Genomic DNA, 14,697 nt, shown 5'->3' on the forward strand with positions numbered 1-14,697 from the left:
CCTATTCCTCTTTGTGGCTAAATGTGCCCAAAACAGTGATACTTTTATAAAAGGGAATTAGTCCGGTGGGAATAAATATTGGTACTTTTCACTTTGCTTCTTCATGAATCATTGTGTTACACATCTGTACTCTTCTGCTTTGCATCTCATGCTCTGTCACACTTCATGCTGTGTTTTTCAGGCAAGCTGATCCCCTGAAGAAAGGGAGACCAGTCAGCAATTAGAGGGGTGAAAACCACTTGATATCTATTAATGATGTCTACAGAAAATAAACCAAAGAGTAGGATGTGATCTTGTTCACATGCACCCACATACTAACAGCAGCACAGGAAGAAGTCAAGTGAAAAGAAAGGGTGAGGGATCAACAGAACCTGGTCTTTTGGTGGCTGTTTAAGGTCAGAGCAGCAAGTTAAGAGAAGTGATTATTTGCCCATGACATTTGTGTGACTGTATCTGGAGTACAGAGTCTAGTTTTGGTCTCCACAGTACAAGACATGAACATGCTGGAGAGGCCAGCAGAGGTTTACCAAAGTAGTCAGTGGCCTGGACCACTTAATGCGCAAAGAGAGGCTGAAGGAGATGCATTTGCTCAGCCTAAAAGACAAAGGGTTCAGAAGTGTCTGACTGACATCTACAATTACTTAAAGGGTGGTTGGAGAGAAGATGGAGCAAAGCTGGACACACAGAGCAACAGAGTAAGAGTCAGCAAGCACAAGTAGGGACAAATAATCAGATTTATAACGCACATGGGATATTGCACATATTGGTTGCGCATGCTTTGTTGAGCACTGCATTAATTAAGGGAACTTCAGAAGACTTGTCAAGTCATATATCTCATAAAAGGCATAAATAGTTAATATACTTCTGTAAACATGCATTCATTAAATTTCAGTATGGATTTTTTTTACTTAGAAACCTGTGAAATTTTAGGCATGTCATTTAACTTCTATAGTGAAGTTAAATGACTTATATGAAATGAAGAGAGATGTAGTTCAGGGATTTCCCCAAAGAGAAGAGGGAAATCCATGTTTGAAGGAAGTGCAGAAGAGATACAAGCTAAAAGAACAAAGAGTTCAGTGATTTTTTTCCTCAAGATCCAAGGATGAACAAGGATCCAGGACGATCTTCCTTAAAATATTAGTGAATGGGAGATATGGGCATTCTTTAGGAGCAACCAGTCGATGCCACAGTGGAGCAATTGATAGGACTGCATCCATGAAACTGGTTAATGATTACAAGCATTATTAAAGCACAGCTTTTCAGAGTCCTTATGACACATACATTTCCTGAGACTGCATCAGAAACTGTGAAAACAAGACCAGTATCTAGTGAGTGCTCCATTCATGTTTTCGTGCCAGTATGAGGATGAGAAACATATTGTTTCCTACTGTAAGCCCTACACCCCCTGCAGGGAGGAAATTGAGGCTCTCATCTCCAGATGAGAGTCACTGGCCAGGCTCCGAATTCAGCTGAGGGAGGAGCAGGATGGTGGGGAGCTGTGGAGTAAACCTTCCCATTAGTTCATTTATACATATGGCTTACTCAATTTTATCTTAGTACACATAGACATAAGTAGAGCTTGCCATCAAATGATGCATCCTAATGTGGACTTTCCTAGTCACTAGAAAATAGATTGAATCATTGAATTATGACTTCTTTTTAGAAGTAAGCCATCTGGGTCAAACCATCTGTCTGATTGAAGCTGTGGGAGACAATAGCACATGAGCCTGGGAGTCTACTTGAGTAATGCGTCAAGTATCTGGATACCATATAGCATCATAAGATAATATGGGGACACCAGGCAGCAGCTGAAAACCAAACAGAAGAGATTCTCTCCTGGTATCTGGTATTTGTTTAGTTTAATGAAGAAGTTTTGAAGGTTTTTATACATTCATTTCACAGCTTGGCAACGGTGGGTTCAACAACTGGAATAAGCTGGCCTTTACAACTTTTATCAGACAAAGACAGCCTCTGTGCCTTCCCTGCTGCCTCCTTGCCTCTGGCCCCCACTCCCTAGACCAACATTTTTCATTCCATTTTTTCCCTTCCTTCAGTTTGTTTCCTTTAGTACTCTGCACCTGCTTTTAAAATGCAACTTACAAGTGAAGTTATTTCTTGCTCCTGGGAAAGACAGATGGACTCTGGGAACCACAGCCATGGTACCTTCTTTGTGTAGGGTGACAGAAATAGCTCTCATGAAATACACTGTGTAACAAATGGTCTCTTCATGATAGGACATGATGAGTTAAAAGATGGGCAACACACACAAAGCAAGTAAATTGGAGAATAATAATTCTCCTTTTGGCTGTAAGTACGTGCAAGACAGCTTCCCTGTGAAAGCAAGCTGTGCAGGCAGCAGTCTCAGGGATGCAGTATAACTGTGAATCATCTCTTTGCAACTTTCCATTAAGTAAATTTGGGAGAAGCCACCTAACTTGTGGCAGACCTTTATCTGATGCTTTGAGTTCTTTCTAGAATTCTTTCTAGAAGTTTCTATATGTGAAATTGAAGCTGGGTTTATAATCTAGCATCATAACTGTCAATAATACCACGTAGAAATCTCAGGTATCTCTGCTGTGTTGTCTGCTAAAATATGTGGTGCTTTAGCAGGAGTGTACACAGTCCCTCTTCTGTTAGACATACTGTCATACTTCTGCAAACATGGATCAAAAATTCAGATATACACAGCAATGGAGAGACATTGTAAGCTCCTCAATTAAAGTGATGAGCAATATACTTGGAAGTAGCTGGGAATTATTTCTGTCTGATTCCCTAGCACCCAGTAGTCACTAGGACAGTAATAATATGCTCAGCAGCCAGAATGACTGTTTTCACTGTAAAAATATACAACCGGCTTTCATAAAATTTTTACCAAACCTACTGAAGCATCTTTTTGTGTTTGCAGAATTTAAACAAAGAGCATTATTTGGAGAGTTTAGCTCTCACTCTGATTCCTGACAGCAAAAATTTAAGTTGCTGGGAAAGCTGTTCAGATCTTATCAGATGTTACCAAAAAGACAAATAGTGCAGCATCAGTTCATGGTTAATTAACTACTAGCCTTAAGAAGGATATTGGGCAACAGGAAACATAGCAGGCTGAAAAGACTTTTTAATTGGTTTTCTGTTTCCTTGATTATTATCTACAAAAAACACATGGGGGGAGGGCAGAAACATGTTTATATTTACAGGAGTAGTTTACAGACAGCAGAGGTAGCCTGAAGAATTTGAGTTCCCAGTCCCATTATATTACACTGGCTCAACTTACGCTTAACTTACACTTCACAACAGCATTTTTGAATCAGCAGAAAATCTTTATATGCATTCAGTTATTGGTTCAGAGACTGGAAACCTACCACAAAGTTTTGGTTTAAAAATTTTCTACACAATGATGCTACCACATGCTCCTGAGTATTATTAGAAATTCAATTGTCTTCATAGTTTTAAAATACTGCAAGAGCATATGGTGATGATGATAAAATCTAGATTTTTATCTCTCCTTTTGGACATAATCTAAATTCAATCAGTCTGTTTTCCCATGTTGCTTGTGATCATTCAATGAGGAAAATAATAACTAAATTTTGTTTAGAGCAGGTAAATAGGGACCACAGTTTGATTTTTTTTCAGACTGAATATTCTCACATTCACAGATTGCAGAAGATCCCTAGCTAGGCTGTTTCATCTGTCTACATATGTATGTATGTATGTATGTATGTATGTATCTATCTATCTATCTATCTATCTATCTATCTATCTATCTATCTATCATCCCTCTCTCTCATTTTTTTCTCATTTTTTATTTGAATTAAAAAGGCTTTAGATATTCACAAACATGCTATGAAAGGTAATACAAGTTTAGAAAGTGTGTTTGGATCTTCAAATGAAAGGTATTAAAAAATTACAAAGTATTCTTTCATAATACAATTCTTTAATGAGGTTTATTTTCCACGTGCCAGATTCAAATCATACGATATGCAACAATTCTGGTTTAAGCTAATAAAATTACTTCTAATTTGCTATATCTTAAAATGTATTTATCATATTACTACAAAAATCTCAAAGATGATACAGCTCTCTCAAGTACAATCTAAGAAGCACAGCTAGCTGGGAAAGCTGTATGTTTCGTTGTCTCCAGAAAAGCCTTTTTTCTCAAATGGAGGCAAATCTGATGATATTTTCAGTACAAACTATATCTGACACAGGGCACACACATCCTGAGGTAAAGGTCATTCTGTGGTGTAGCACATGAGTCTTTAATAAACACCTCTTGAACTTGAGGATAAATATTTCTTTCATAATAAGGTAATCCTATTAAGCCATCCTGAGCACAGAAAAACAGTCTCTGTATCATAATAAGATATCAACAAAATGATTGCGCAATGATACATCCTTGTTTACATAAAGAGAATAAGGTTCTCACATCCAAAACCTCAGTGTTAATTCGGTCAGAGCATGTATTTGTGGTCTTTAAGTAGTAATTAGAATATTAATAATCCTTGTTGTGTTTATTACACCAGGAAAACAGACGGAAATAAAGGTGTCAAGACATTTGGTTGCACTCCTCTTACAGCTTTTCTGCAATACACTATAATTTGTCAGTGTTTGAACTTTTGACCTTTGGTCATCTTGAAAAGATAGCAATAGGCTTTGGAATAAGCTGAAGCAAAGGCGCAGAAGGGGACAAGTGTGGAGAATTAATCCTAGAGCAGATGGTGACATGGCCTTGGAGTGTTCCAGCTGTGAGAACTCTTGACTCAACAAGCGATGAAGAAATTAAGTACCTTCAAATATTTTCATTTTTGTTAAGTACCTGTTAGGTTTACCAGGACTGTATGAAGGCTGTGGGAGCAGCAGTTTCTGCAAGTGAAAATCATTATCATTATCAAATCTCATCAAATTATTCTAAAGAGGAACTCACCAGAATCTTGGACTTAATTTGAACAAAATCCTTAACTGGACAGATTCACCGATACTGAATATACTGTCCCTGTGGAATGGGAAGTTGGTGCAGATGTATTTCACACTTTCCCACAAATTCTACAATATGACTGGTGAGGAAGAAGAGAAGAGGATTCATAGCTGGCCAGACATGTTACCTAACATTTCACTGCATGTAACATGGTCCAGACCAGCCACTCCAGCTCACTGACAGAATCAGATCATAAGCATTTTCAGTACCCCTGTGATTAATCCTTTTTACAGCTAAATTGCAAAAACTCCTTTATAACAGTGGGACTGTAAAAGCAGTCTTGCTACTTGGACTTCAAGGTATGTTTTATTCTTGCTATCAGGAAATCAGACAGGACCACTGGGAAAAGTCTACAAGGCTTTTCACAACATGGAATGTAAGTCCCCAGAAGACAGGCTTTAATGTGCATCAAATTTTATTAATTAATGTAAGGGGAAGAAAGACATTTCCACTATTTGGGAGTGACATCTCTGACTAACCCAATTTACCCCCTCATTCGTGTAGTACTGGTAAACCTAACACATACTTAATGAAAATGAAAATACTTGAAGTTACTTAATTACTGGATTCAACACACAAGGTGGTTCCCTCAGCCACCCTCACCTCAGACTAAACTACACAGATCAGTGTTTGTATTCCTTGTCAGAATTCCTGAATGCATCATTTCAGCCCTTGACTGAGTACCATGTATTGTTATTCAAACGTTATCTTCAGGAAACAGTTGACATCTTTAAATTCCTCCTGCAAGGTGCCAAATTGGCTGGTCTGAGAACTCAAATCCACAACTCACCCACAGAAAAGACACAGTCTTGGCAGTCAATACTTCCCATATTGCCTTCAGATGTATGCCATTCCTGGAAGGAGAAATTCCATAAAAACTCTAGCACACGATTAAGTCCCTACCACACATTCACATGCATCTCTTTTGAGGAAAGCACATGCTTAAAATGAAGAATGTGGCCTAAGTACTTTGATGAATACCAGTGCTTTCCTAAATTGGTGACAGTAGGGAGGAGAGTCTGAGCTCTCCATGCCCAAGCAGCTGCTGAGATGTTCTCGGTGATGTGGGTACCACTTGGCCCTGTACCAGTGCTAACAGGCTGCCTCCTGTAAATCACTAGGCAGCTGTCAATTAGTGATGTGTGCCAGTTATTTAAAATACATTTACTTTCCTCACTGAAATTTTACTTTTGGACTAGGTTCCTTTTTCTTGGTTTTTTTCTTTATAGTACGGGGTTGGTCAAAAGCAAGTGGAATGAAAGAAAGTCCTTGGCTTTCTGCAGAAGACTCAATAAGGTTATAGAATTTGCAGGGGAAGTTTTAGTTTGCTTTTTGTTTAATGTTGTTTTCCTAAATGTTTCTGAGACTCAGGAAAATGAACCTCAATCCTTTAATGAGTCTGGGCTTCCTGAGGTTTCCCCCTTCCTTGCATCTGAAATACCTTTGCCTACCTCTAGCCAAAAGGGGAACTGTTTTGCTTTTTGTGGTTTCATCAACATTTCAGGATTTTATTCATTGACTGATGTTTATAATGTCCCACCAAGGGCCCAAGGAATCTTTTCTTTCTGTCTGTCTTTTCTATTTTTTATTTTAGAAACACAAGATGGGGAACTATCTTAACAGAAAAGTGTTTTCTTATATTAATCAAACTATTATGATTGACCCTGATTGTTTGTTCATTAAAAAATGAATCAGAACAATCAGTTTCTGCCAAATAAAACACTCTCAGCTATTTCAATTACTGTTTTAATTGGCTGGGCCTGCCTGTCAGATTATCCTCTAATCTGTACAAGAATGTTGTTTGGAAGAGATGAGGCATGCCTGACTTGAAGACCACAGTCATCATTCCAGCACATTCCGGTCCAAATATTATTCTGTTAACACAGTGGAGCAACATGACCAGTAAGTCCTGGGTCTGCTTCCTTCTAGAGATCCAGTGTGAGACACTTTGGCTGCACCATTGGAAATGCTTGAAGACACTGATGTAAAGGAAAAAAAGTGAAAGTGAAAGCTTTAATGTTCTACAAATGGGCACATCTGGAGTGTTTACGTATTATCAGAGCTGCCGTTAGTTTTCTTATAACTGCACAGTTATAAGAAAAATTGTGGAAAATCAAATCAGTCTTGGGAACTGTGAACCCTCACAGAGAGGCCTTTCCATAATCTTGACTCAGGATTTATCATTTCAGTGAATCTGGGTTTGTGGACATTAATATTCATTAAGAATCACCACATGCTCATCCTGCTCCTTGCATCCTTCCCCATAGCTACTACCTTCTACTGGAGAGGATACTGGTCTAGGCAGATCTTTTTTCTGAGGCAGCCTGTCACTCCACTTTAGAATTCCACTGAAACAGGACTGCACTTTGGAGGTGAGTATGAGAGTCCGACTCGCTTCCTGTGCTTTGGTTTGCATAATGGAACTGGTTTAGGATTAATGAACTTGTTTTTTCCCACAGCTGAACAATGGGATGACAGCTAGCACTCTTCAGCACAAGTCAGACCTGGTGCCAGGCAATAGTTAGACTGAAGCCTGAAAATCCCTGGCATGTGTGTGATTTGGGATGGCAGATCCTCAGCATCAATTAGATAGCTCTGCAAATTGTCTTCTGTTGACCTGCAATCCATATTAATTCAGATGCATACATAGGTTGCAACCATCATAATATCAAGTCATCTGCATGGATAATAGAAAACAGAGAAATGGCAAAATTCAGCTTATAGAGTACCAAGTGGAACTAACTATGAGTTAAGGATGCTTCTTTCTCTTCCTGCCTTTAGGACAACAAAATTCAAGAGTCAGTGAGCAGGTCATACTGCACTGGCCACATGTAAAGTAAATATAGTCACTGTTTTTGCAATAAGCAGTTAATGCAAGCTCACAGATGAGGGAAACAATGATGCTCAAGCAGAGCTAGTAACAGACCAATAAATCAAGCCATCAAAAGGCCAAAGCTTCATGTTTAACTTTGATCTTGATAATTTATGCATTTAATTGCTAATGTAAAACATTAATTTATATTGTCAACCCCGTAAACTGTGGAAAGGCAGATTTTTATTTTCTACAGTTTATACAACCTGGACAAACCAAACCTGAAACTTCTTTGAAGAGATCTACTATTACAAGCTTTCACCTGTCTGGTTAAACTTTTATGACAGGGCCTGTGTTTCAAGACTTTCATTTTTTTATTCAGTATTTATATAATGGAGGAAAATAAGAGAACCTTTCAGAGGCAAACAAACAATGTCCTACAGACTTGTTTTTCAAGAGTCTTATGGTTAAACTGCATACCACTTTTTCATACCTGTACAAAAAACACAAGTCTAAAGAAGATGAACATGGAGGTAGAGCAAGCGCTCAAAGAGAAATAAAGGTCAAAGAAAAATGCAGGTCATAGAAGTTAATTCTCAGAATTTAATTTCTCAGAATTTAAACTGGTTGAGCATTTTCAGATAGTAAATGAATTCCTTTTATCTGTTGCTCTAGATACAAAGTAGAGGTTAAAAACAGCTAATGATCTCTAAAAAGTGATTATATTTCTACCACTCTGTTTATATTTATTTATGTTGATATTTGACACCAAATGATGGCAAAAATATGTATGGGACAATCATGCTCTATAAATTTATTTGGTGATTGTCTTAAGTAATTTGTTGAAGATCATATTTTATCTGCCTAGAGTTATTCTACACTGGGTACTAATAACTATCATAATTGGATTGAAGGGACATCAAACCATGAGCAGTGCCAGAACCCAAATTGTGCATCCAGGACTTACCAGAGCATTTTTTTCAGAAGAAAGACTTCTTGAGGAAGATTGCTCAGTTTATGCCCCAATTTTTAGGGCAGGGGAGAGGTGGATATTTAATTTCTTAATATCTTAGTCCAGTTTCTTCTCTGACACACTAATGATTTGGAGATCTTCTTGTGTGTATCTCTGTCAGATATTTCAGTAAATGTACATTTAAACTCATCAGTGAATTTAAATCAAACTCAGTAGACTTGAAAAGAGAGATGACATAGATGAATGCTCACTATAGGGTGACTGTGGTGAGCTAAAAATCATGCAAAAAAAATCACAGAAGGGGGACCTGATGAAAGCTCTGTTTCTGGCACAAGCATCAGTAAAGTTTGTACTTAGTTTTGTATCACAAGCATCACCTCTTGGTTAAGGTTTCTTTTATATGTGTGGGACTAGGACTGCAGAAGAGTGAATGCTGAAGCTCTAGTAATGTGAATCTCCCATTCAGTTCAGAACAACTTCCATTATAAGAGAAGTAGCAATAGCTCCCTTGACTTTGTTTTGATATCCTTAGATAGAAAAAGTGCCCTCAAAAAGTAACATGAAACTTAGTTTGCTTTCATTTCAAGAAAGGTTAGGTCCAAACTGAGTTGTGGATTTTTCCTCTCAGGAAATGGGGACTTAGGAAAAAGCCAAAAAACCCCAGATGAACTATGAAAAATGAAATTGCAGTGAGCTACCGTCCATGCCCTGACTCCCCTTGCTGTTACCCAAGCCACTGAGAGCAAGTTTGATCATACAACACTTTCTCAGCTGAACAGCCCTGGGGAATCAAGCGGGCAGATACTCTACAGCAAAGTCTATCAATCAGAGCCTAACACAGATGCAGTTTCACCTTTTGACCTGTTCAATCTGACAATAAAAAAAATCTATTTCTTTCATAAGTCCTTGCAACACATGTTTTAAAGCTGGTTCAAAAGGTGTTTATTTTCCCTCCAAAACAAAGAAGCATTATGAAATCAACAAAACTGTTCCCACATCAAGCACAGATCCTCTTGGCATGGAAACAGCTCCAAAGAAAGATGCTAGCCACTGAAACCTGGCTGCCAAAGAGTTTCATATATTTTTTGTATTTTCTTGTGTGCACATATTGCCAGAACTTTGCTGAAAAACAAGAAAAATGGTGCACATGACTGAACTTTCAGCAATTTTTATTTTGAAATACTTACTGTGTGAAAGATGCTGCTGCTGCTGCTGCTAAGGATAATGATGATAAAGATGATAATAATAATAATTGTAATAATAATGGGAAATGTGTGAGGAAGAAAAGGAATTATGAGGAAGGGTTTAGAAATGCTATATGTTTTTGGGTGATGACATTATAATAAATACAATAATAATGATGGCTATATAATGCTATATAATGATAGCATTATTACAATTGCTGTTGTAGTAAAATCTTTTTAAAGATGACATAAAAAAACTTTATGAATAATTTTACTTAAAAGTAAGCTATTAAATTAATCACAAGACTAAAGGAGACACTTTCAAAATATAAGCATGACAGAGCTATGCAAAATTTTGAATTTCAATAAATGATACTTGTACCCTTTGAAAGATGGACAAAATGGTTTATGTGTGTCTGATTGTTTACTTATAGTTAGATTCTGAGGAGAGATATCAAAAGAAGAATCAAAGATTGTTTGGATTATAAGGAAAAGGATCGTTTTAGCAGCCACAGAAAGTCTGAATGGAAAGGGTTTTGGAAGTAAGATTAAAAAGTATTGGTTTTAGTAGACTAGAAATCTTTAAGCTGACCTTAAGCCATTCAGGATGCAAAGTTGTGGGGAGAAAAAAAAAACAAACAAACAAAAAAACCTTAAGGAGAAATAAGCTGGAGAAAGGAAAAAGGAAACATTTTTTGAAGCAGGGTTTTTGACTCAGAGTTAATAGCTAAATGTGTACCAGTGGTGACATACAGGAGGTGAGTGGCGGGGAAGAAGAGATGAGCTACAAAAGCCTTGGAGGATGGGCATTCACAGCTGGCCATTGCATGTGATGGACAAAAATTCCACCGAGGCACAGAAATACTGTACGACTGCAGCAAACCATTTAATTTAGGAAGTGGTTGGATTTCAGACCTAGACTATCAAGAGGTGTGATGAAGCAAGTTCATGCAGTAAGAGCAAAGGTAGATTACTTTCAAATAACTATTTTGAGAAAATGCAGATTCAATCACTACAAATCTTCAACGAAAAGGGTAATTTAATGTACATCTTGTTAAGAAAATTGAGAATTCAGGGTAAGTAGTTATTCATGTTAGAGGAATATTTGATTGCTTTATGGGCACACCTTTAAAACATATTTTTAGATCATCAATTGAAAGATGCAAAAGTAATGAAAAAAATTTATTAGCTGTATGTGTAATCATTTTAATAGAACAATAACTTTTTCTTAGGAAAGAAAAATAAGAACATTATTAGCTTTAAGCATACCTTAAAATTCTATTTGATTAAAATACCTCTCAAAATTGGTCATTTTGGGCTATACTCAAACCATCTCAATTGTCCTTGAGCTTTCCATGTCTAAGAGAATTAAGCATGTTTTCAAGAACCATTCAAAAAGCTTATATGTTAAGCAAAATAGCAGTTAAAATTAGCTAATAAGAAAAAATAAGTGCAGATACTTAGCTAAAATACAGTACTGTATTTATACCCTGTATTGAAGACACACTTGCTTATGTGTTCATCTAAGTGCTTTCCTAAATCTAGGAAATTTGTGCTCATAAATAGATATTAAATTGGTGATTAATTACCATATTGAACCCTCCCAAATACTGCTTTAATTAGCAAATGGTCCTGTTTGACCTGAGACCATTCTGGTCACATTTTTAAAACAGTTGATGAGAAAAGCATTTGGTTAATGACTGGTTTATTAGTGTATTGTTTATAGTCCATACTACATGTGCCTTGGGGGAAAGAAATGAATGTTTTTTTAACTCTTTTTTTTTTTTTTTTTTTTTTAACTGGAGTTGAATATTTTAACACTATTTATAAAGCCACACATTTTAGCATGCAGAGCAGTCAGAAACATTCCATAGGCATCTGCTGGGACATGGACTACTACTCTGCCAACTTTCTGTGGGCAATATTTTTTTACTGCAATGAAGAGAATTCCTTTGAAAGAACAGGCAAATATATGTGTAGTTTACATACTTTTGTAGTTCACATATTTTGTGGCTAAAAATACCCAAAGTCCATACCCCACCTTCAGACTGAGACTTGGAAGCAGATCCAGCTGTGGAGTGTAGCTCTTGTGTGAGGCTGATTTTCTTGTGTGTGAAAATAACTTAAAAAAATAAAACAAAATGAAGAAAAATCCCACAGAAACTTCAAACCTTGGAATCTGTCATGGAATGAATATTTCTTTCATAATTTTATTTCAGAAGATGATTGGCCCAAGTGTCTCTGTGTAAGGATAAACTTGCATTCTTGGACAGCAGCAGGAAAAATAAAATTCAAAGACTTCCTAAAATCTGATGTTTGGACTGACCTAGCTGGGGGAAATTATATCATTTGGCTTTAAAGACTCCAATGTCACAGCAACAGACTGTCCTAGATTTCTGGCAAGTTTGTTTGTTTGTAGTCTCACAATGACTTTCTCAATATAAAGCAAACAAAACTACTTTTACTACTGAATTTAAGCGGTATATATGCTCCTGCAATACTTCTACAAATGCAGATAAGCTGCACATGAAGAGCAAGACCCCACTTCTATTTCTGCATCTGGACAAGATGCAGAGAATGGGAACTGCTCTTAGAAATCAAGAAGGTAAAGGTGGTCTTTTTACTCTGACTATGCTATATTATTCCATGCCAATCTAGAGTTGCAAAAACATAGCTGCAAAAATATTTAAGGTGAGAACATTTATTCTGAGCAGTTTTCTTTAAAAAGAGTTAATTTATATCTAAAATGATAATCTAAAGAAAACTTAAGAATAAATGATTTATCTGTTGTGGTAGATTGCTTGGCTAGATGCCAGGTGCCCACCAAGACATTCTCTCACATCCCCTTCTCAGCTGGACAAAGAGAAAATAAAATGAAAAACAGCGCATTTGAAAAATGAAAAACAACTAAAGGCAGTTTAGTAAAGCAAAAGTGAAAAGTTGTGCATGCATAAGCAAAGAAAGAAACCAAAAACTGGAGGTTTTATTCTCCAGTTCCCATCGACAAATGATACCTGGCCACTTTCTGGGAAGCAGAGCTCCAGAATCTGTAGCAGTTGCTCCAGAAGGCCAACGTTGTAAAAAACAAATGCCCATCCTTCCTCCTTCTTGTCATATTTTTCTTTTACTAGGAAAAATTTTCTTTTTGTGGGAAAAATGAACTCCATCTCAGCTAGACCCATTACATCTGGACATTTATGCAATTATGTGAACATAGGGGCTTTTTGTGAGTTTTTTCTGTGTTTATGGCAGCAACTTATCTTTCTTCCTGTGTGATGTCCCCTCTCCTTAACCCAGCCCAAAATGTAATTCAGTTGGCAAACAGAGATGTGGTTTGCCCAGAGGGTGGAGGGGGTGTCCTGTTGCCAGAGCAGACAGCAGCAGTAGCTATCGATGGGCTGCTGCGTGTCCAGACGCCTTGGAGCTGTGCCCAGAGCACCGGTGCGAGCTGACTCTCCAGAGACCGTGGGCTCACAGGAGTTAATCTTTGCATCTTGTCTGGTGCACCCAAAAACATTCCTGATCACATATGTTAGCCATCTGTGCAGTGCATGCATACATATATTCCAGTCCAGGGTTTCCCAGACGGAAACACAGGAGCACTTACTGTGCACACACTGGGGTAGCCATCGTTAGGCATGACTTCAATCCCTGTCTGCACTTCTCAGCACACAGACAGGGCACCAAATCAGGTTTCATTCACATGGATCCTCATCCAAACACAGAGCAAAATTTTGAATTATTTCAACTTTGCAGTAGCTTCCTATCTTCTTTACAGAAACTTACTGACAGCAAAGAAATGTATTGGTTATGAGAAGAGGGTAAAAAAACCTCAACTTTTTTAAACCAGAAATGTCATTTAAGTTGCTCTTAATTTAATTTTTGTACTATTCAGTCTCAAGAAGTACTTGTTTGACCTGAGGTTCAGTTTCCAGGGTACGACTCACATCTGTTATTTTCACCATGGGAAATAACTTTCCTTTCCTTTGACAGATAAATAACATCAGGAAACTACTGTTCAACTGGCCACAGTTGCCACCAACAAATTCCAAACAAGTTGTAAAAAAAAAAGGAAATAATATGTTTCTTGTTCTCGTGGAGATATCTTGTATCTTATTGGGTATCCTTTGCCATCATTCATCTCTAGTACAAAATATGAAATATATAGGTATTTCACTATGGACTTTGCTCACCTACTAGTTAAAGAGTAGCTCAGACTTCCTGAGCAAGTTAACTCCACAGGTTTATTGATCATATGCAACCAGCGAAATGTACTGCCTCTAATCTTGTCAATTCCCTTGATTTCACTAATTCAGAAAAGTGTTATTGTTTCTTCTGCTCTGCATTAATTAAATTAGGTGATATTTCTTCATGGGAATCTAGGCAGTGTCAAGTCACGGAGCCTTTCACACGAATTTACAAGGGAATAGTCGTTCTTTGGAAATATCTGCATGCTTCAGCAGCACTTTCTGTGGGAGGACATCTCTTTCTGCTTTCCCTGCTAGATTTTCCCTCTTCTCTGTTCAGAGAAGTATGTCAGCTTGTCATGGAAATAGAAAATAAAGAGAAGAAAGCACAAGGATGTACTTGTGATCACAGATTTGATTCTGGATGGCATTTGCTAGCAAAAGGATTCCTTTCTCTGGAAACCCTGTGTAGTGGACCATGGAAAACTTGCAGAGAGACACTTAAGTAGGTTCTGAGAGCCCTTTACTGTGAACTTCAATGCCGATTTCATTCTGAGCATCAGATTATTGATATG

The 14,697-nt window shown here is 37.4% G+C and overlaps 1 protein-coding gene across 1 annotated transcript in view; it reads right to left on the reverse strand.

Annotated features, from left to right (window-relative positions):
• Nucleotides 1–13,107, reverse strand: part of LOC131577667 (uncharacterized) — a 60,457-nt gene extending 47,350 nt beyond the window's left edge. The window contains exons 1-2 of the mRNA XM_058835708.1: nt 12,950–13,107; nt 5,757–5,820 (exon numbers count right to left, since the gene is read on the reverse strand). Coding sequence (XP_058691691.1) covers nt 5,757–5,820; nt 12,950–13,050 — 165 coding nt within the window. The 5' untranslated portion in view covers nt 13,051–13,107. The remainder of the gene's footprint in view (nt 1–5,756; nt 5,821–12,949) is intronic.
• Nucleotides 13,108–14,697: the final 1,590 nt, after the last annotated feature.

This window comes from Poecile atricapillus, chromosome 3 (assembly GCF_030490865.1).
Source record: "Poecile atricapillus isolate bPoeAtr1 chromosome 3, bPoeAtr1.hap1, whole genome shotgun sequence".
NCBI lineage: Eukaryota > Metazoa > Chordata > Aves > Passeriformes > Paridae > Poecile > Poecile atricapillus.